The 23,118-nt window shown below is 51.0% G+C and overlaps 1 protein-coding gene across 1 annotated transcript in view; it reads left to right on the top strand.

Annotated features, from left to right (window-relative positions):
- Positions 1-23,118, top strand: part of ITIH5 (inter-alpha-trypsin inhibitor heavy chain 5) — a 175,007-nt gene that overhangs the window by 3,947 nt on the left and 147,942 nt on the right. The window contains exon 2 of the mRNA XM_077264495.1: positions 6,019-6,063. Within this exon, the coding sequence (XP_077120610.1) occupies positions 6,019-6,063 (45 nt within the window). The remainder of the gene's footprint in view (positions 1-6,018; positions 6,064-23,118) is intronic.

The following is a 23,118-nucleotide window of genomic DNA, read 5'->3' as shown; positions in this document are numbered from 1 at the left end:
TCCAGAATTTATATAGTTACTAGCTGAAGAGCCCGGCGTTGCCTGGGCATAGTAAATATCTGTGGTTAGTTATAGCACCTCACTTCTCTTATTTTCCCATCACGCCTCTCATTTTCCCCATCACATCTTTCATTTTCCCCCTCACATCTCTCATTTTCTCCCTCACACCTCTCATTTTCCCCCTCACTCCTCTTATTTTCCCCCTCACTCCTCTCATTCCCCCCTAACACTTGTCATTTCGACCTCACATCTGTCATTTTCCGATCACTCCACTATTTTCCCTCATTCCTCTCATTTTGCACTCACACCTTTTCATTTTCACCTCACACCTCTCATTTTCACCTCAGTATATACATGTTTGTATCTCCCTTATATATAGTATACACCTGTATGTCATCTCCTGTATATAGTATATACCTGTATGTCATCTCCCCTGTATATAGTATATACCTGCTGTGTGTCATCTCCCCTGTATATAGTATATACCTGTATGTCATCTCCTCCTATATATAGTATATACCTGTATGTAATCTCCTCCTGTATATAGTATATACCTGTGTGTCATCTCACCTATATATAGTATATATCTGTGTGTCATCTCCTCCTGTATATAGTATATACCTGTATGTCATCACCTCCTATACATAGCATATACCTGTATGTAATCTCCTCCTGTATATACTATATACCTGTAGGTAATCTGCTCCTGTATATAGTATATACCTGTGTGTCATCTCCTCCTGTATATAGTATATACCTGTATGTCATCTCCTCCTATACATAGCATATACCTGTATGTTATCTCCTCCTGTATATACTATATACCTGAAGGTAATCTGCTCCTGTATATAGTATATACCTGTGTGTCATCTCCTCCTGTATGTAGTATGTACCTGTATGTCATCTCCTCCTCTATATAGTATATACCTGTGTGTCATCTCTCCTGTATATAGTATATATCTGTGTGTCATCTCCTCCTGTATATAGTATATACCTGTGTGTCATCTCCCCTGTAAATAGTATATACCTGTGTGTCATCTCCTCCTGTATATAGTATATATCTGTATGTCATCTCCTCCTGTATTAGACCTCGTTCGCACGTTATTTGGTCAGTATTTTTACCTCAGTATTTGTAAGCTAAATTGGCAGCCTGATAAATCCCCAGCCAACAGTAAGCCCACCCCCTGGCAGTATATATTAGCTCACACATACACATAATAGACTGATCATGTGACTGACAGCTGCCGGATTCCTATATGGTACATTTGTTGCTCTTGTAGTTTGTCAGCTTATTAATCAGATTTTTATTTTTGAAGGATAATACCAGACTTGTGTGTGTTTTAGGGCGAGTTTCGTGTGTCAAGTTGTGTGTGTTGAGTTGCGTGTGGCGACATGCATGTAGCGACTTTTGTGAGATGAGTTTTGTGTGGCGACATGCGTGTAGCAACTTTTTGTGTGTCGAGTTGCATGTGACAGGTTAGTGTAGCAAGTTCTGTGCAGCAAGTTTTGCGCATGGCGAGTTTTGCGCGTGGCGAGTTTTATGTGTGGTGCCTTTTGAGTATGTGCAAGTTTTGTGTGAGGCAACTTTTGCATGTGTTGCAACTTTTGTGCATGTGGCAATTTTTCCGCGTGTGCAAGTTTTGCGTGTGGCGAGTTTTCCATGAGGTGAGTTTTGCACGTGTGGAGAGTTTTGCGCGTGGCGAGTTTTGAGCGGCGACTTTTGGGTTTCGACTTTTATGTGGCGAGGTTGGTGTATGTGTGGTGAAATGTGCGCTGACAGTGGTATATGTGTTCGAGCACGTGGTAGTGTGTGGCGCATTTTGTGTGTGTGTTCATATCCCCGTGGTGGTGTGGTGATTATCCCATGTCGGGGCCCCACCTTAGCAACTGTACAGTATATACTCTTTGGCGCCATCGCTCTCATTCTTTAAGTCCCCCTTGTTCACATCTGGCAGCTGTTAATTTGCCTCCAACACTTTTCCTTTCACTTTTTCCCCATTATGTAGATAGGGGCAAAATTGTTTGGTGAATTGGAAAGCGCGGGGTTAAAATTTCACCTCACAACATAGCCTATGACGCTCTTGGGGTCCAGACGTGTGACTGTGCAAAATTTTGTGGCTGTAGCTGCGACGGTTCAGATGCCAATCCCGGACATACATACATACATACATACACACATTCAGCTTTATATATTAGATTTCATATAAGTGCAGTACCATTGCAAATACTGTATTTGCAGAATTACTAGGTTTCTACATTTACTAGATTTCCTAGCTATGGACTGTTTAGTAGTAAAAGGCGTTATCCAGGACTACTTTTTTTTACTACATGCTAAGAACTAACAGGATCTCTGCTGGCACATAGCAGTCACTGACCGCTCCTGCTGATGATTCAGCGGCTTCTGCTGACGTCTCGTTGACTCGTCTCTTCGGCTCTGCACTGTTGATATGGCATGACTATCGATGTCATGCTGATTAAAAGCTGGTTCCCTGCTGCCTAACTGCAGGGAGCCGGATGTCAATCAACATTATATCCACAGTCACAACCTATTGACAAAGCAGCCAGGAAGAAGAGCTCCTTTGTTGATGTGGAGCTGATGAATTGACGGCAGGAGTGGTCGTTGTTAGTTTTTAGGCCCATTGTAAAAAATTGTTAATTACAAACCCTGTAAAGGGTTTGCCCTCTTTTAACCAATCCCTTTTCAAAAGTCGTATTAGCACATGTATTTTGATTTCGTAATTTGAGCATATAACATCTTAGATGGAGCAAAAGTACTTATCATCAGATCCTGTGGTCTGCTATAAACACTACATTTAATATGGTGTCACTTATCAAAGCTCTGCTCTAGTGCATCATATTTGAAAAGCAGCTGATGAGGTGCACTCAAGAAAATAGGCAGCACTTGATAGAGGACATTGTGGGGTCAAACATCGAGACCGGAAAGGGATCTTTCTTTACATGTTACAAATGATCATTTGTGCAATTGTACATTATCCCCCCTCTTTTGATGACATGGTGCAATAATTATTCAGAAATAGCCAATCATAAGAATCATAGATAGTTAGAGTTGGAAGGGACCTCAAGGGTCATAGTGTCCAACCCCTGCTCAATGCAGGACTCACTAAACCATCTCAGACAGATGTCTGTCCAGCCTCTGTTTGAAGACTTCCATGGAAGGAGAACTCACCACCTCTCGTGGCAGCCTGTTCCACTCATTGATCACACTTACTGTCAAAAAGTGAGTATAAGGATGATCTCTCTACACTGTGACATCCCTTCAGATATTTTGTAGACAGCTATTAAGTCTTTTCTTAGCCTTCTTTTTTGCAGGCTAAACATTCCCAGATCCTTAACCATTCCTCATAGGACATACATTGCATTTCGCTCATCATCCTGGTAACTCTTCTCTGAACTTGCTCCAGTTTTTTAATGTCTTTTTTAAAATATGGTGCCCAGAACTGGACACAGTATTCCAGAAGCAGCCTGACCAAGGAGTAGAGGGAGATAATTACTTCACGTGATCTAGACCAGAGGTGTCAAACTGCATTCCTCGAGGGGCGCCAACAGGTCATGTTTTCAGGATTTCCTTAGCATTCCACAAGGTGCTGGAATCATTCTGTGCAGGTGATTAAATGATCACCTGTGCAATACAAGGAAATCCTGAAAACATGACCTGTTGGCGGCCCTCGAGGAATGCAGTTTGACACCTCTGATCTAGACTATATGCTTCTCTAAATACATCCTAGAACTGTGTTTGCCTTTTTGCTGCTGCATCACACTGTTGACTCATGTGCAGTCGGTGATCTATTAGTATACCCAAGTCTTTTTCACACGTGCTGTTGCTTAGTTCTGTTCCTCCCAATCTATACACTGTGTGCAGAATTACTAGGCAAGTTGTATTTTGATCACATGATACTTTTTATACATGTTGTCTACTCCAAGCTGTTCAGGCTTGAGAGCCAACTACCAATTAAGTAAATCAGGTGATGTGCATCTCTGTAATGAGGAGGGGTATTGTCTAATGACATCAAAACAACTTCCTTTCCTTTGGCAAAATGGGTCAGAAGAGAGATTTGACGGGCTCTGAAAAGTCTAAAATTGTGAGATGTCTTGCAGAGGGAAGCAGCAGTCTTGAAATTGCCAAACGTTTGAAGCGTGATCACCAAACAATCAAGCGTTTGATGGCAAATAGCCAACAGGGTCGCAAGAAGCGTGTTGGTCAAAAAAGGCGCAAAATAACTGCCCATGAATTGAGGAAAGTCAACCGTGAAGCTGCCAAGATGCCATTTTCCACCAGTTTTGCCATATTTCACAGCTGCAACGTTACTGGAGTAACAAAAAGCACAAGGTGTGCGATACCTAGGGACATGGCCAAGGTAAGGAAGGCTGAAAAATGACCACCTTTGAACAAGAAACATAAGATAAAATGTCAAGACTGGGCCAAGAAATATCTTAAGACTGACTTTTCAAAGGTTTTATGGACTGATGAAATGAGGTTGACTCTTGATGGGCCAGATGGATTGGCCAGAGGATGGATCAGTAAAGGGCAGAGAGCTCGACTCTGACTCAGACACCAGCAAGGTGGAGGTGGGGTACTGGTATGGGCTGGTATCATCAAAGATGAACTTGTGGGACCTTTTCGACTTGAGGATGGAGTGAAGCTCAACTCCCAGACCTACTGCCAGTTTCTGGCAGACATCTTCTTCAAGCAGTGGTACAGGAAGAAGTCGGTATCGTTCATGCTTGTCAGAATGCAGCATTACTGCTGCACAAGGTGGCTCTTTTAGTTTATAACGGCTGGAGGGGGTGACAGTGTCCCTTTAAGTTGCCTAATAATTCTGCACAGTAATAGTTACCTGCACAAACAGATATCCTCCTAAGGTAGCCAAATCTAAAAAAAAAAACACTCCAACTTCCAAAAATATTAAGCTTTGATATTTGTGAGTCTTTTGGGTTGATTGAGAACATAGTTGATGATCAATAATAAAAATAATCCTCTCAAATACAACTTGCCTAATAATTCTGCACACAGTGTACATAAAATTTTTGCTTTTCTCGCCCATATGTAGAATCTTGCATTTCTCCCTGTTAAATACCATTCTATTAGTCGCTGCCCATTGCTCAAGCTTACCTTGATCCTTCTGAAACCTTTCTCTGTATTCTCTAGTGTTAACGATCACGCCTAGCTTTGTATCGTCTGAAAATTTGATTAGTTTACCTTCATTTCCCTTATCTAGATCATTTATAAAAATATTGAAGAGCATTGAGGCCAGAACAGAGCCTTGTGGTACCCGACTTGAAACACTCTGCCAATTGGATGTGCAACCATTTATTACCACTCTTTCAGTGCGGTCACTTAGCTAGTTATGAAAAATTGTTCAAGTGATTATCCCATTTTAAAGGCCCTTTGGAATGTCCTACCCCATGAGATGATAAAGGAAGATTCATAGACAACATTTTACATAGATCTGATACTAAAGGGGTTACCTATATTTTAGTTTGAAAAAACATCCACCATGCCTCCTACCTCTGAGCAGTAATGTCTTCTGGTGTCACTGACTGTCTGCCGTGGTCACGTGCTGTCCTCATGCAAACTAAGACCGGGAGTGTGGTTTATAAACTGATTAAGCTAGAAAATTTTCAGATTCCAGTGTGGGTTCAATAAGGAATTTTATATTCCAGCTGGCCTTGTCTGAGAAAGGGGTGCACTTGATGAATGTGTGTAATCTTACATTCTAAATTACTAGTTTATTTAAATAAGCACTATGCCATGTCATTTGTTTGTTTTGTTATCAAGAATTTTTCCTCCAATAGTTTGTTATGTGAGATTAATCTAAATTTAATATCAACAGTTCACATTTCAGGAATGCACTCGATTATGGGAAATTTCATTAAACTTTACTAAAATTACTTTCCTCTGCTAAAGGATACAATAATCTGTGATTACACTCTAAATTAATGTCACATTTTCCTATTAGTCTATTTTTTTTTTATAAACTTACTGTTTATTAACTACAGGTCGGATCGCGCTTTCCAAGGCAAGTTCCATATGCATCAAGGAGGGTAAGTGTTAAGAAACTTCCATCAACCTTGTCCCTGCTTGAGGACTTTTTTTTTTAATTAAATACATGAGTAAGCAGGTACAAGGATGCAGTAAGCGGGGATGCAGAGCAAGGGTTAACAAGAGTGCGGTTTAATTTACAGTAATAAACTCCTGGCAGGGAGATAACAGAGGGATGACAAGGAGAGAGGAAGCAGATGAAAATAGTATTATTGCGATACAACTAGTGTTGAGCGATACTTTCCGATATCGGAAAGTATCGGTATCGGAAAGTATCGGCCGATACCGTCACAGTATCGGAATCCAATCCGATACCGATACCCGATCCCAATGCAAGTCAATGGGACGAAAATATCGGAATTAAAATAAACCCTTTATACACTTGTAGGTTCATTCTACATGAAGGAAAACAACTAAGAATATTGTAGGATGTATTGGGGGACGTGGCGGAGATATTAAAGGGACAGAGGTTTAGCCCAATGTAATAGAATAGCAGGATTTTTTATTTTTTTTTATGAAGTTCGGCGTTAGAAAGAATTTGACTATGTTTTTTTTTTTTTTTTTATGTCAGATATTGATGTTTCACTACTTCCACGCCCTTCACCTTCTTTTTTACTTCTCCCACGCTTTCTTCTTAATTATCCTCATCATCAGCTTCTTTGACATCAACTTCTTCACCTTATTCATCTTCTTCTTCATCTTCTACCTATTATTTTTTGGGTTACATTGTTCATATTCTTTTTATTTTACTATTATCTTCATCATATTCAACTTCTTCATCATATTCTTATTTGTGACAGGCATTCCCGTAGTTGTTATCTATAAAAGTTTGAAGATTACACCTTCCGTTCTGCCTGTCACAAAACAGTTACATTTGTCCGCGTTCAGTTTGGCCTGCAGCATCAGGCTTTATCCAGGGGCACCACGAGGAGGAACGGACTCACCCCCATACACTGCTTAGTCTTCTTCTGCTTATAATTTAGATAATATTTTTTGCTCTGATATTTAGTGTTATGCTTAATGTTCTTCTGCTCTTTGTTCTGCAGCCTCTTGTTCTTCTGCTTCTCGGTCTTCCAGGTCGTCGTCGTCTCCAGGGTCGTCGTCTCCGGGGTCGTCGTCATCGGGGTGGTCTTCAGGGTCGTCGTCTCCGGGGTCGTCGTCATCGGGGTGGTCTTCGGGGTCATCGTCTCCAGGGTCGTCGTCATCACGGTGGTTGTCGTCTCTGGTGTCGTCGTCATCTTAGGGGTGGTCTTCCGGGTCATCGTGTTTAGTCTCTTGAACTTGGAAATGTAGCAGAAGGTACAAGAAGGCTGAGAAAATGCCGAGAACCAGCTGATGGAACTGGAACTCGGATGGCTACCCGAAGGTCCAAGAGCCAATGGAACTACCGAGGACCAGCTGACGTTACTGGAACCCGGTTACTAAGCAGGAGGTACCCATGCCTGAAAGCACTACCAAGGACCACCTGACGTTGGTGGAACTCGGATACCCAGAGGGAGGCACCTAAGCCAAAGGCTCTGCCCGGAACCAGCTGACGGTACTGGAACCAGGATGGGGAGCAGAAGGTACAAGAGTAAAAGACACTGCCGAGAACCAGCTGACGGTGCTGGAACCCGGATGGGTAGCCGAAGGTCCAAGAGCCAATGGAACTACCGAGGACCAGCTGACGTTACTGGAACCCGGTTACTAAGCAGGAGGTACCCGTGCCTGAAAGCACTACCAAGGACCACCTGACGTTGGTGGAACTCGGATACCAAAGGGAGGCACCTAAGCCAAAGGCTCTGCCCGGAACCAGCTGACGGTACTGGAACCAGGATGGGGAGCAGAAGGTACAAGAGCAAGTGTCTGCGTGGCTTTTGCAGGACACGATGCCGGCTGCACAGCAGGGGAACAGCTGGCGGTGCTGGACCCCACTGACACATTGGCGAGGTGTTTTTCTCTGTGCAGCTAGCACATCTGGGCCCCAACTGGCGGTTTGTTAGAGCCCAGGGTCAGCAGGAGGAGGAGCAGGAGGAGGAGGAGCAGGGGGAGGGGAGTGTAGGCCGAAGCCTGCACTGGCGGCAGCTTTGGGTCTGTTGTGTCTGCGTGGCTTTTGCAGGACACGTTGCCGGCTACACAGCAGGGGAACAGCTGGCGGTGCTGGACCCCACTGACACATTGGCGAGGTGTTTGGCTCTGTGCAGCCAGCACTTCCGGACAGCAACTAGCGTTGTTGGAGCCCGGGCTCTGCAGGTGGAGCAGAGTGTAGGCCGAAGCCTAATTGAACCGATTTCAAAAGTCACCTTTAACCCCCCCTCAGGGGTTACAAAGTAGAAGAGCCACAGCTTATGCAGCAGCAGTGCTGCGCAAGTCAAAGGTTGCTCTTGTAATTTTTCTCCTTGCACACGCTGAATGGAACACGTATAACATTCAGCCCTTTATACAGTCAAACTGTGTAATGGAGGCGCGAGTTCCCTTTGTAATGAGACGCAGCACAGGTGTCAAGAATCCCACCTTGGTGCTGGGTGCAGCCTCCCGAGCGTTGTTATTTGCTGTACAGGAGTCTGCGCTGTCGTGTTATCCCCTGGCCTAGCGCCGTTAGCGCTGCCCATCTTCTGGCATCATGTAATGTCGGCCGGTGCGGTTCGCGATGACCATGAATCCCAGCCCCGCAGTGTCTTAACATTGTTAAAACACTGCGGGGCTGGGATTCAGGGCCTGGCGCAGCACATATGTTGGCCTCTCACACTCGGGTCCTTACACCCGCTTCAGACTGTGCGGCGTCATCTGATCCCTTATCGCATGCCACGGCCATGAAGCCGCACAGTCCGAAGAAGGCGGAAGGAGAGGAGGGACAGGCGAACTGATGCACTGATCCTGCCCATGAATCACACCCTCGCAGTCCCAATAAATAAGACACCGAGGGGCGTTGTGTGGGTCAGGGCGGCCGCAGAGGCGCAGCCAGCCAAACAATGATGCCAGAAGACGGGCAGCGCTACCAAGGGGGTTGCAGCGTGTCATTACAAAGGAAAGTCACACCACCGGGACGGTTAAATGGTCACACAGAGGACACATTTCAGACGTGTTTTCAGTTCCACATGTGCGAGGAGAATACGTTTCTGAGCCACCTTGCACACATGCAGCATTACCGCTGTACAAGGTGGCTGGATAACGTAAAAACGCCTGGGGGAGGGGGGACAGGTTCCCTTCAATTTCAGTTCTTGTGTCTGCGTGGCTTTTGCAGGACACGTTGCCGGCTGCACAGCAGGGGAACAGCTGGCGGTGCTGGACCCCACTGACACATTGGCTGGTGTTTTTCTCTGTGCAGCTAGCACATCTGGGCCCCAACTGGCGGTGTGTTAGAGCCCAGGGTCAGCAGGAGGAGGAGCAGGAGGAGCAGGGGGAGGGGAGTGTAGGCCGAAGCCTGCACTGGCGGCAGCTTTGGGTCTGTTGTGTCTGCGTGGCTTTTGCAGGACACGTTGCCGGCTACACAGCAGGGGAACAGCTGGCGGTGCTGGACCCCACTGACACATTGGCGAGGTGTTTGGCTCTGTGCAGCCAGCACTTCCGGACAGCAACTAGCGTTGTTGGAGCCCGGGCTCTGCAGGTGGAGCAGAGTGTAGGCCGAAGCCTAATTGAACCGATTTCAAAAGTCACCTTTAACCCCCCCTCAGGGGTTACAAAGTAGAAGAGCCACAGCTTATGCAGCAGCAGTGCTGCGCAAGTCAAAGGTTGCTCTTGTAATTTTTCTCCTTGCACACGCTGAATGGAACACGTATAACATTCAGCCCTTTATACAGTCAAACTGTGTAATGGAGGCGCGAGTTCCCTTTGTAATGAGACGCAGCACAGGTGTCAAGAATCCCACCTTGGTGCTGGGTGCAGCCTCCCGAGCGTTGTTATTTGCTGTACAGGAGTCTGCGCTGTCGTGTTATCCCCTGGCCTAGCGCCGTTAGCGCTGCCCATCTTCTGGCATCATGTAATGTCGGCCGGTGCGGTTCGCGATGACCATGAATCCCAGCCCCGCAGTGTCTTAACATTGTTAAAACACTGCGGGGCTGGGATTCAGGGCCTGGCGCAGCACATATGTTGGCCTCTCACACTCGGGTCCTTACACCCGCTTCAGACTGTGCGGCGTCATCTGATCCCTTATCGCATGCCACGGCCATGAAGCCGCACAGTCCGAAGAAGGCGGAAGGAGAGGAGGGACAGGCGAACTGATGCACTGATCCTGCCCATGAATCACACCCTCGCAGTCCCAATAAATAAGACACCGAGGGGCGTTGTGTGGGTCAGGGCGGCCGCAGAGGCGCAGCCAGCCAAACAATGATGCCAGAAGACGGGCAGCGCTACCAAGGGGGTTGCAGCGTGTCATTACAAAGGAAAGTCACACCACCGGGACGGTTAAATGGTCACACAGAGGACACATTTCAGACGTGTTTTCAGTTCCACATGTGCGAGGAGAATACGTTTCTGAGCCACCTTGCACACATGCAGCATTACCGCTGTACAAGGTGGCTGGATAACGTAAAAACGCCTGGGGGAGGGGGGACAGGTTCCCTTCAATTTCAGTTCTTGTGTCTGCGTGGCTTTTGCAGGACACGTTGCCGGCTGCACAGCAGGGGAACAGCTGGCGGTGCTGGACCCCACTGACACATTGGCTGGTGTTTTTCTCTGTGCAGCTAGCACATCTGGGCCCCAACTGGCGGTGTGTTAGAGCCCAGGGTCAGCAGGAGGAGGAGCAGGAGGAGGAGGAGCAGGGGGAGGGGAGTGTAGGCCGAAGCCTGCACTGGCGGCAGCTTTGGGTCTGTTGTGTCTGCGTGGCTTTTGCAGGACACGTTGCCGGCTACACAGCAGGGGAACAGCTGGCGGTGCTGGACCCCACTGACACATTGGCGAGGTGTTTGGCTCTGTGCAGCCAGCACTTGCGGACAGCAACTAGCGTTGTTGGAGCCCGGGCTCTGCAGGTGGAGCAGAGTGTAGGCCGAAGCCTAATTGAACCGATTTCAAAAGTCACCTTTAACCCCCCCTCAGGGGTTACAAAGTAGAAGAGCCACAGCTTATGCAGCAGCAGTGCTGCGCAAGTCAAAGGTTGCTCTTGTAATTTTTCTCCTTGCACACGCTGAATGGAACACGTATAACATTCAGCCCTTTATACAGTCAAACTGTGTAATGGAGGCGCGAGTTCCCTTTGTAATGAGACGCAGCACAGGTGTCAAGAATCCCACCTTGGTGCTGGGTGCAGCCTCCCGAGCGTTGTTATTTGCTGTACAGGAGTCTGCGCTGTCGTGTTATCCCCTGGCCTAGCGCCGTTAGCGCTGCCCATCTTCTGGCATCATGTAATGTCGGCCGGTGCGGTTCGCGATGACCATGAATCCCAGCCCCGCAGTGTCTTAACATTGTTAAAACACTGCGGGGCTGGGATTCAGGGCCTGGCGCAGCACATATGTTGGCCTCTCACACTCGGGTCCTTACACCCGCTTCAGACTGTGCGGCGTCATCTGATCCCTTATCGCATGCCACGGCCATGAAGCCGCACAGTCCGAAGAAGGCGGAAGGAGAGGAGGGACAGGCGAACTGATGCACTGATCCTGCCCATGAATCACACCCTCGCAGTCCCAATAAATAAGACACCGAGGGGCGTTGTGTGGGTCAGGGCGGCCGCAGAGGCGCAGCCAGCCAAACAATGATGCCAGAAGACGGGCAGCGCTACCAAGGGGGTTGCAGCGTGTCATTACAAAGGAAAGTCACACCACCGGGACGGTTAAATGGTCACACAGAGGACACATTTCAGACGTGTTTTCAGTTCCACATGTGCGAGGAGAATACGTTTCTGAGCCACCTTGCACACATGCAGCATTACCGCTGTACAAGGTGGCTGGATAACGTAAAAACGCCTGGGGGAGGGGGGACAGGTTCCCTTCAATTTCAGTTCTTGTGTCTGCGTGGCTTTTGCAGGACACGTTGCCGGCTGCACAGCAGGGGAACAGCTGGCGGTGCTGGACCCCACTGACACATTGGCTGGTGTTTTTCTCTGTGCAGCTAGCACATCTGGGCCCCAACTGGCGGTGTGTTAGAGCCCAGGGTCAGCAGGAGGAGGAGCAGGAGGAGGAGGAGCAGGGGGAGGGGAGTGTAGGCCGAAGCCTGCACTGGCGGCAGCTTTGGGTCTGTTGTGTCTGCGTGGCTTTTGCAGGACACGTTGCCGGCTACACAGCAGGGGAACAGCTGGCGGTGCTGGACCCCACTGACACATTGGCGAGGTGTTTGGCTCTGTGCAGCCAGCACTTCCGGACAGCAACTAGCGTTGTTGGAGCCCGGGCTCTGCAGGTGGAGCAGAGTGTAGGCCGAAGCCTAATTGAACCGATTTCAAAAGTCACCTTTAACCCCCCCTCAGGGGTTACAAAGTAGAAGAGCCACAGCTTATGCAGCAGCAGTGCTGCGCAAGTCAAAGGTTGCTCTTGTAATTTTTCTCCTTGCACACGCTGAATGGAACACGTATAACATTCAGCCCTTTATACAGTCAAACTGTGTAATGGAGGCGCGAGTTCCCTTTGTAATGAGACGCAGCACAGGTGTCAAGAATCCCACCTTGGTGCTGGGTGCAGCCTCCCGAGCGTTGTTATTTGCTGTACAGGAGTCTGCGCTGTCGTGTTATCCCCTGGCCTAGCGCCGTTAGCGCTGCCCATCTTCTGGCATCATGTAATGTCGGCCGGTGCGGTTCGCGATGACCATGAATCCCAGCCCCGCAGTGTCTTAACATTGTTAAAACACTGCGGGGCTGGGATTCAGGGCCTGGCGCAGCACATATGTTGGCCTCTCACACTCGGGTCCTTACACCCGCTTCAGACTGTGCGGCGTCATCTGATCCCTTATCGCATGCCACGGCCATGAAGCCGCACAGTCCGAAGAAGGCGGAAGGAGAGGAGGGACAGGCGAACTGATGCACTGATCCTGCCCATGAATCACACCCTCGCAGTCCCAATAAATAAGACACCGAGGGGCGTTGTGTGGGTCAGGGCGGCCGCAGAGGCGCAGCCAGCCAAACAATGATGCCAGAAGACGGGCAGCGCTACCAAGGGGGTTGCAGCGTGTCATTACAAAGGAAAGTCACACCACCGGGACGGTTAAATGGTCACACAGAGGACACATTTCAGACGTGTTTTCAGTTCCACATGTGCGAGGAGAATACGTTTCTGAGCCACCTTGCACACATGCAGCATTACCGCTGTACAAGGTGGCTGGATAACGTAAAAACGCCTGGGGGAGGGGGGACAGGTTCCCTTCAATTTCAGTTCTTGTGTCTGCGTGGCTTTTGCAGGACACGTTGCCGGCTGCACAGCAGGGGAACAGCTGGCGGTGCTGGACCCCACTGACACATTGGCTGGTGTTTTTCTCTGTGCAGCTAGCACATCTGGGCCCCAACTGGCGGTGTGTTAGAGCCCAGGGTCAGCAGGAGGAGGAGCAGGAGGAGGAGGAGCAGGGGGAGGGGAGTGTAGGCCGAAGCCTGCACTGGCGGCAGCTTTGGGTCTGTTGTGTCTGCGTGGCTTTTGCAGGACACGTTGCCGGCTACACAGCAGGGGAACAGCTGGCGGTGCTGGACCCCACTGACACATTGGCGAGGTGTTTGGCTCTGTGCAGCCAGCACTTCCGGACAGCAACTAGCGTTGTTGGAGCCCGGGCTCTGCAGGTGGAGCAGAGTGTAGGCCGAAGCCTAATTGAACCGATTTCAAAAGTCACCTTTAACCCCCCCTCAGGGGTTACAAAGTAGAAGAGCCACAGCTTATGCAGCAGCAGTGCTGCGCAAGTCAAAGGTTGCTCTTGTAATTTTTCTCCTTGCACACGCTGAATGGAACACGTATAACATTCAGCCCTTTATACAGTCAAACTGTGTAATGGAGGCGCGAGTTCCCTTTGTAATGAGACGCAGCACAGGTGTCAAGAATCCCACCTTGGTGCTGGGTGCAGCCTCCCGAGCGTTGTTATTTGCTGTACAGGAGTCTGCGCTGTCGTGTTATCCCCTGGCCTAGCGCCGTTAGCGCTGCCCATCTTCTGGCATCATGTAATGTCGGCCGGTGCGGTTCGCGATGACCATGAATCCCAGCCCCGCAGTGTCTTAACATTGTTAAAACACTGCGGGGCTGGGATTCAGGGCCTGGCGCAGCACATATGTTGGCCTCTCACACTCGGGTCCTTACACCCGCTTCAGACTGTGCGGCGTCATCTGATCCCTTATCGCATGCCACGGCCATGAAGCCGCACAGTCCGAAGAAGGCGGAAGGAGAGGAGGGACAGGCGAACTGATGCACTGATCCTGCCCATGAATCACACCCTCGCAGTCCCAATAAATAAGACACCGAGGGGCGTTGTGTGGGTCAGGGCGGCCGCAGAGGCGCAGCCAGCCAAACAATGATGCCAGAAGACGGGCAGCGCTACCAAGGGGGTTGCAGCGTGTCATTACAAAGGAAAGTCACACCACCGGGACGGTTAAATGGTCACACAGAGGACACATTTCAGACGTGTTTTCAGTTCCACATGTGCGAGGAGAATACGTTTCTGAGCCACCTTGCACACATGCAGCATTACCGCTGTACAAGGTGGCTGGATAACGTAAAAACGCCTGGGGGAGGGGGGACAGGTTCCCTTCAATTTCAGTTCTTGTGTCTGCGTGGCTTTTGCAGGACACGTTGCCGGCTGCACAGCAGGGGAACAGCTGGCGGTGCTGGACCCCACTGACACATTGGCTGGTGTTTTTCTCTGTGCAGCTAGCACATCTGGGCCCCAACTGGCGGTGTGTTAGAGCCCAGGGTCAGCAGGAGGAGGAGCAGGAGGAGGAGGAGCAGGGGGAGGGGAGTGTAGGCCGAAGCCTGCACTGGCGGCAGCTTTGGGTCTGTTGTGTCTGCGTGGCTTTTGCAGGACACGTTGCCGGCTACACAGCAGGGGAACAGCTGGCGGTGCTGGACCCCACTGACACATTGGCGAGGTGTTTGGCTCTGTGCAGCCAGCACATCTGGGCCCCAACTGGCGGTGTTAGAGCCCAGGGTCAGCAGGAGGAGCAGGGGGAGCGGAGTGTAGGCCGAAGCCTGCACTGGAGCAAGTTGAAAGGAAACCTTTAACCCCCCCCCCCAGGCGTTTGTAGCTGGAAGAGCCATCGTGTACAGCACTAATGCTGGAAAAGGTAAACTTAGCTCTTTTAATTATGGTCCTTGCAGATGCTGAACCTAACACTTATGAAATGTGTCCCCTCACAGCGTTCAACCGTCCGGTCGGTGGAACTTTCCTTTGTCATGTGACGCAGCACAGCCGTCATTTTTACCCCCTTGTCGCCGTGCGCCGCCTCCTCAGCGTTGTTTGAATCTGTCCCGGAGCCTGCGCTGTTAGGTTACCCCTTGGCCATGCACACATTTTGCGCTGCCCGTCTTCTGACATCATTTGCTGTCAGGCTGGCTGCGCCTGTGCGGGTGCGCTGTCCGAGATTCAGCCTCGCGGTGTCGTCTAATGTAATCCCACCGCGGGCCTGGGATCCGTGTCCATGCGCAGTGCATATCCTCGCCTCTCACTCCCCTCCCTACGGCTTCTAAAGACTGTGCGGTGTCACGGCCGTGGCATGCTATTAGGGACCAGCTGACACCGAACAGTCTTTAGAAGCCGTAGGGAGGGGAGTGAGAGGCGAGGATATGCACTGCACATGGACACGGATCCCAGGCCTGCGGTGGGATTACATTAGACGACACCGCGAGGCTGAATCTCGGACAGCGCACCCGCACAGGCGCAGCCAGCCTGACAGCAAATGATGTCAGAAGACGGGCAGCGCAAAATGTGTGCATGGCCAAGGGGTAACCTAACAGCGCAGGCTCCGGGACAGATTCAAACAACGCTGAGGAGGCGTCGCACGGCGACAAGGGGGTAAAAATGACGGCTGTGCTGCGTCACATGACAAAGGAAAGTTCCACCGACCGGACGGTTGAACGCTGTGAGGGGACACATTTCATAAGTGTTAGGTTCAGCATATGCAAGGAGCACCACGAAAAGAGGCACTTTTTCCCTTTGCATCATTACTGCTGCACAAGGTGGCTCCTTCAGTAACAAACGCATGGGGGGGGGGGGGGACAGGTTCCCTTAAATTTAACTTGTTGTGCCTGCGTGGTGGTCGCAGTACACGTTGCCGTATACACAGCAGGGGAACAGCTGGCGGTGCTGAACCCCACTAACACATAGGCGAGGTGTTTGGCTCTGTGCGTACAGCACTTCTGGACGGCAACTGGCGGTGTTGGAGCCCAGGGACAGGTGGAGGAGGAGGAGGTTGGAGGAGGTAGGAGGGATTGCCACACACACAGCAGGGGAACAGCTGACGTTACTGAACCCCAATAACAGAGGAGGGACTGTTGACTGTGCGTACAGCACTTCTGGACGGCAACTGGCAGTGTTGGAGCCCAGGGACAGGTGGAGGAGGAGGAGGTTGGAGGAGGTAGGAGGGATTGCCACACACACAGCAGGGGAACAGCTGACGTTACTGAACCCCAATAACAGAGGAGGGACTGTTGACTGTGCGTACAGCACTTCTGGACGGCAACTGGCGGTGTTGGAGCCCAGGGACAGGTGGAGGAGGAGGAGGTTGGAGGAGGTTGGAGGAGGTAGGAGGGATTGCCACACACACAGCAGGGGAACAGCTGACGTTACTGAACCCCAATAACAGAGGAGGGACTGTTGACTGTGCGTACAGCACTTCTGGACGGCAACTGGCAGTGTTGGAGCCCAGGGACAGGTGGAGGAGGAGGAGGTTGGAGGAGGTAGGAGGGATTGCCACACACACAGCAGGGGAACAGCTGACGTTACTGAACCCCAATAACAGAGGAGGGACTGTTGACTGTGCGTACAGCACTTCTGGACGGCAACTGGCGGTGTTGGAGCCCAGGGACAGGTGGAGGAGGAGGAGGTTGGAGGAGGTAGGAGGGATTGCCACACACACAGCAGGGGAACAGCTGACGTTACTGAACCCCAATAACAGAGGAGGGACTGTTGACTGTGCGTACAGCACTTCTGGACGGCAACTGGCAGTGTTGGAGCCCAGGGACAGGTGGAGGAGGAGGAGGTTGGAGGAGGTAGGAGGGATTGCCACACACACAGCAGGGGAACAGCTGACGTTACTGAACCCCAATAACAGAGGAGGGACTGTTGACTGTGCGTACAGCACTTCTGGACGGCAACTGGCGGTGTTGGAGCCCAGGGACAGGTGGAGGAGGAGGAGGTTGGAGGAGGTTGGAGGAGGTAGGAGGGATTGCCACACACACAGCAGGGGAACAGCTGACGTTACTGAACCCCAATAACAGAGGAGGGACTGTTGACTGTGCGTACAGCACTTCTGGACGGCAACTGGCGGTGTTGGAGCCCAGGGACAGGTGGAGGAGGAGGAGGTTGGAGGAGGTTGGAGGAGGTAGGAGGGATTGCCACACACACAGCAGGGGAACAGCTGACGTTACTGAACCCCAATAACAGAGGAGCGACTGTTGACTGTGCGTACAGCACTTCTGGACGGCAACTAGCGGTGTTGGAGCCCAGGGGCAGGTGGAAAAGCAGAGGAACACAATGTAGGCCGAAGCCTGAGAAAGTCGAAAGGGAACCTTTAACCCCCCCCCCAAGGCGTTTGTAGCTGAAAGAGCCAGCTTGTGCAGCACAAAAGATGCAAAAGGAAAAGGTGGCTCTTTTCATCATGCTCCTTGCAAACACAGAACTAAACACTTATAAAATGTGTCCCCTGAAGCCGTGAAACCGTCCCGGAGGTGGGACTTTCCTTCGTAATATGACGCAGCACAGCCATCATTACTACCCCCCCGCCGCCGTGCCCCGGCTCCTCAGCGTTGTTTGATTCCGTCCCGGAGCCTGCGCTGTTATGTTATCCCGTGGCCAGGCACACTTAGCGCTGCCCATCTTCTGACATCATTTGGTGTCAGGCTGGCTGCGCCTGTGCGGCCGCGCTGGCCGAGAGCCCGCCTCGCAGTGTCTTCTGATGTAATCCCACTGGGGGCCTGGGATCCATGGCCATGCGCAGTGCATATCCTCGCCTCTCACTCCCCTCCCTACGGCTTCTTTTTCAGACTGTGCGGTGTCACGGCCGTGGCATGCTATTAGGGACCAGCTGACACCGAACAGTCTGAAGAAGCCATAGGGAGATGAGTGAGAGGTGGAGGTTCAGATATGCACTGCGCATGTCCATAGATCCCAGGCCCCCAGTGGGATTAAATCAGAAGACACTGCGAGGCGGGCTCTCGGCCAGCGTGGCCGCACAGGCGCAGCCAGCCTGACACCAAATGATGCCAGAAGACGGGCAGCGCTAAGTGTGCCTGGCCACGGGATAACATAACAGCGCAGGCTCCGGGACGGAATCAAACAACGCTGAGGAGCCGGGGCGCGGCGCCGGGGGGGTAGGAATGACGGCTGTGCTGCGTCATATTACGAAGGAAAGTCCCACCTCCGGGACGGTTTTACGGTATCACTGGACACATTTTATAAGTGTTAAGTTTTGCGTGTGCAAGGAGCAAAACCAAAATAGCTACCTTTTTCCTTGTGCAGCATTACTGCTGCACAAGGTGGCTCTTTCAGTAACAAACGCCTTGGGGGGGGGGGGACAGATTCCCTTACATTTCAGTTGTTGTGTCAGCGTGGCGGTCGCATGACACATTGCCGGCTACACAGCTGGGGATCAGCTGACGTTACTGAAACCCAATAACACTGGGTCGTATGTTTTGACTGTGCAGACGGCACGTCTGAGCCTCAACTGGCGGTGTTGGAGCCCAGGAATTTAAGTTCAGGTGGTAGAAAGATGAACACAACAGGAGACCTGGATAACGTATACAGTGACCTAATTATTTAATCAGGAGGAGGAGTGGCAAATTCCTGCGAGATCCAGGCCTTGTTCATTTTCAGAAAAGTAAGCCGGTCAACGTTATCGGGGGATAGTCGCATGCGACGGTCAGTTAGTACACCACCTGCAGCACTAAAGACACGTTCCGATAATACACTGGCCGCAGGGCAAGACAGCACCTCCAATGCATACTGGCTTAGCTCTGGCCATGTATCCAGCTTTGAGACCCAAAACTTGAAAGGGGAAGAGCCGTCTGGGAGTACAGCAAGAGGGCAAGACATGTAGTCTGTCACCATCTGACGGAACCGTTGCCTCCTGCTGACTGGAGCCGTCTGTGATGGTGTAGACTTTTGTGGGGGGCACACAAAACTGTGCCACAGTTGGGCCATACTGGTCTTGCCTTGGGCAGAGGCACTGCTTCTGCTCCCTCTTTGTGCAGAGCCTCCACCACTGCCTGGACGCACTGAGCTGCTTTGGAATGCAGTAGCAGCACTTCTCTCAGTTGGAATGGAGAAGATGATGGAACTGACCAGTGTGTCTTGGTACTCCCGCATTTTTCGCTCCCGGTTCAACGGTGTGATGAGGCTTTCTACGTTGTCCCGGTAGCGAGGATCGAGGAGGGTGAACACCCAATAATCAGACATGTTGAGAATGTGGTCGATGCGGCGGTCGTTTCTCAGGCACTGCAGCATGTAATCCACCATGTGCTGCAGACTGCCAACTGCCCAAGAAACGCTGTCCCCAGCTGGAGGCGTGATCTCTGCCCGCTCGTCATCACCCCACCCTCGCTGTACACACTGAGTACTGGACAATTGTGTAACTCCCTCCTCTGGACGGATGTCTTCCTCCTCCATTGACTCCTCCTCATCCTCCTCACAAACTGTCCCCTGCCTACGCGTTTGTGAGGAACCACGTGGCGCTGACTGTCCAGAAGATGATGGAAGTGGTGAATCCTCATCCTCCACCTCTTCCACAACATCATCCCTTAGCGCTTGCAGTGATTTTTCAAGCAGGCAGATAAGGGGGACAGTCATGCTGACTAGTGCATCATCTGCACTCGCCATCCGCGTGGAATAATCAAAGGGACGCAAAACCTGGCAGACATCCTTCATAGTGGCCCACTCTGTGGTTGTGAAGTCTGTACGGCGCTGACTGCGACTTTTTTGCGCCTGATACAGCTGGTACTCCATTACAGCTTGCTGCTGCTCACACAACCGCTCCAACATATGTAACGTGGAATTCCACCTGGTAGGTAGGTCACATATGATGCGATGTTCCGGCAGGCGGTGTCGGCGCTGCAGAGCCGCAATGCGCGCTTTTGCCGTGCTGGAACGCCGCAAGTGAGCACACTCTAGGCGGACCTTGTGCAGCAGTGCATCAAGATCCGGATAGTCCCTCAAAAAACTCTGCACGACCAAATTGAGCACATGTGCCAGACATGGGATGTGAGTGAGGTTGCCGAGGCCCAGGGCTGCCACCAGATTTCGGCCATTATCACACACTACCATGCCTGGCTGGAGATTCGCTGGCTCAAACCACACATCGCTCTCCTGCTTGATGGCATTCCAGAGCTCCTGCGCTGTGTGGCTACGATTCCCCAAAAAAATTAATTTCAAGACGGCCTGTTGACGTTTGGCCACGGCTGTGCTCATGTCGGTCGTAACAGGTACACGTTCATCACGGGTCCATGTGGAGGTGGACTGTGACGGCTCCTGCAGCGATGATTCTGAGGAACTGGTGTAAGAGGAGGAGTCAATGCGTACAGAATGGATTCCTGCAATCCTTGGAGTGGGCAGGACACGTCCTGCGCCACTCGCACGGTCTGTACCCGGCTCAACTACATTAACCCAATGGGCAGTGAGGGAAAGGTATCGCCCCTGTCCATGTTGACTGGTCCACGCATCGGTGGTGAGGTGGACCTTGCTACTGACGGCGTTCAGTAGCGCGTGTTTTATGTGTCCCTCCACATGCTTGTGCAGGGCAGGGACGGCTTGCCTGCTGAAGTAAAAGCGGCTGGGCACATTGTACTGTGGGACTGCCAATGACATCAAGTCACGGAAGCTGTCAGTCTCCACCAGCCTGAATGACAGCATTTCCAGTGACAGAAGTTTGGCAATGCCTGCAGTCAGAGCCTGTGCTCGTGGGTGGTTTGACGAGAAAGGCCGCCTTTTCTCCCATGCCTGTACTACCGATGGCTGTAGACTGGGCTGGGAGTGTGTGGATGACTGGGAAAGTGGTGCTGCGGGTGGAATGACAGCGGGTCTCTGGACAACAGGGCCAGAGGTTCTTCCACGGCGATCCTGGGAGGAAGCCGAACCAGCTGCGTGTGAGCTAGAGGAAGAGGCAACACGAGCTGAAGAGGTGGTAGCTGCCGCTGTTGGTTGGCCTAGCTCTTCAGTGTGTTTGTCTAACTCCGCCGGGTGCCTGTTGCGCACATGTTTCCACATGTTGGAGGTATTGAGGTTGGCGACTTTTTGACCTCTTTTGATTTTTTGATGACACACCTTGCATCTGACATAGCAAATGTCATCTGCAACTGGGTCAAAAAAGGACCAGGCACTGCAAGTCTTGGGAGCCCCCCTTTTGACTTTTGGAAGAGACATGCTCCTTACGGGTGCCAAAGCGGAGGCTGCAGGATCCGCAGTCTTCCCCCTCCCTCTCCCTCTTTGGGCCGTACGGGGAATCTCTTCCTCAGAGCTGCTCCCACCACCTTCCTGTCCCTGACGCCAAGATGGGTCAAGGACCTCATCATCTACACTACCCTCTGCCCCCAACTGCTCCTCCTGGGTAGTCTCAGCAGCAGAGCACGCACCAGTAAGTGGCACCTGAGTGTCATCATCAGCTGATGCGGCCTGCGAGGTGGTGACCGGAGCCACTGGCCCACCCGCCTCTTCAGAGGAAGACAGAAAAAGCGGTTGGGCATCACTGCACCCTGCCTCTTCTTCCATTTCTCCAATGCTGCTTGGCTGGCCCCCTGTTTCCAAGCCAAGAGATGATTCAGAGAACAGAAGTAGAGACTGCTCCTGTCCTGGGATCTCTGTCTGCCTGGGCAATTTTGCAGGTGGTGAAGAGACAGATGGCTGCTCTCCAGTGCTCTGTGTCTGAGAGGATGTGGCACTAATGGAAGTTGATGCATTAGCTGCCATCCATCCCACAACGGCTTCAATTTGGTCTTCACGCAGCAGCGGTGTACGGCGCTCGGCGACAAAGCTGCGCATGAACGACTGTTCCCTTGTGAAAGTGGGTGCTGATGACTCACCGGTGCCCGCAGCAGGCACAGAATCCCCACGTCCCCTCCCTGCTCCGCGCCCACGCCCACGCCCACGTGCCTTACTCACTGCCTTCTTCATCTTGGTTGACTGATAAAGATAAGCAGAAAAGTACTAACGGCTTTGTGTGCTTATTCCTGAGCAACTCCTCCTAACAGGTATAAGACACACTAATTTTCTAAAGTGTGGACTAGACTTGAATATGAGCTAATGTGGCCTACACAAATGTAAAGTGGTGTGTAACTGGTGTGTTTGGTGAACTTTATTATTTATTTATTTTTTTGGGGCTGAACTGACAACGGATAGAGCTGCAATCACACGGAGACCGTGCAGACAGCCGTAAACGGCGCTGCAAGGCCCAAAAACCCTCCTCTACTTTATCCTATGTAGTGTTTTTCCACAAATTAGCTGGAGACGGGTGGAAAGACACTAATAGGATTTTTTAAAATAAATTAGCAGCAGACTACACTACTTTGAAAAAAAAGAAAATTGATTTGGCGGTATGACGCAGTGAAAAACCCTGAGCTGCAGACAACCAGGCTACGGCTGCTCACAGACTACAGGGCGAGCTGCAGTCACACGGAGACCGTGCAGACAGCCGTAAACGGCGCTGCAAGGCCCAAAAACCCTCCTCTACTTTATCCTATGTAGTGTTTTTCCACAAATTAGCTGGAGACGGGTGGAAAGACACTAATAGGATTTTTTAAAATAAATTAGCAGCAGACTACACTACTTTGAAAAAAAAGAAAATTGATTTGGCGGTATGACGCAGTGAAAAACCCTGAGCTGCAGACAACCAGGCTACGGCTGCTCACAGACTACAGGGCGAGCTGCAGTCACACGGAGACCGTGCAGACAGCCGTAAACGGCGCTGCAAGGCCCAAAAACCCTCCTCTACTTTATCCTATGTAGTGTTTTTCCACAAATTAGCTGGAGACGGGTGGAAAGAC

The sequence above is a fragment of the Ranitomeya variabilis genome, chromosome 5 (assembly GCF_051348905.1).
Source record: "Ranitomeya variabilis isolate aRanVar5 chromosome 5, aRanVar5.hap1, whole genome shotgun sequence".
NCBI lineage: Eukaryota > Metazoa > Chordata > Amphibia > Anura > Dendrobatidae > Ranitomeya > Ranitomeya variabilis.
The sequence above is the reverse complement of the archived record's forward strand: the minus strand, read 5'-3'. Positions and strand labels throughout refer to the sequence as shown.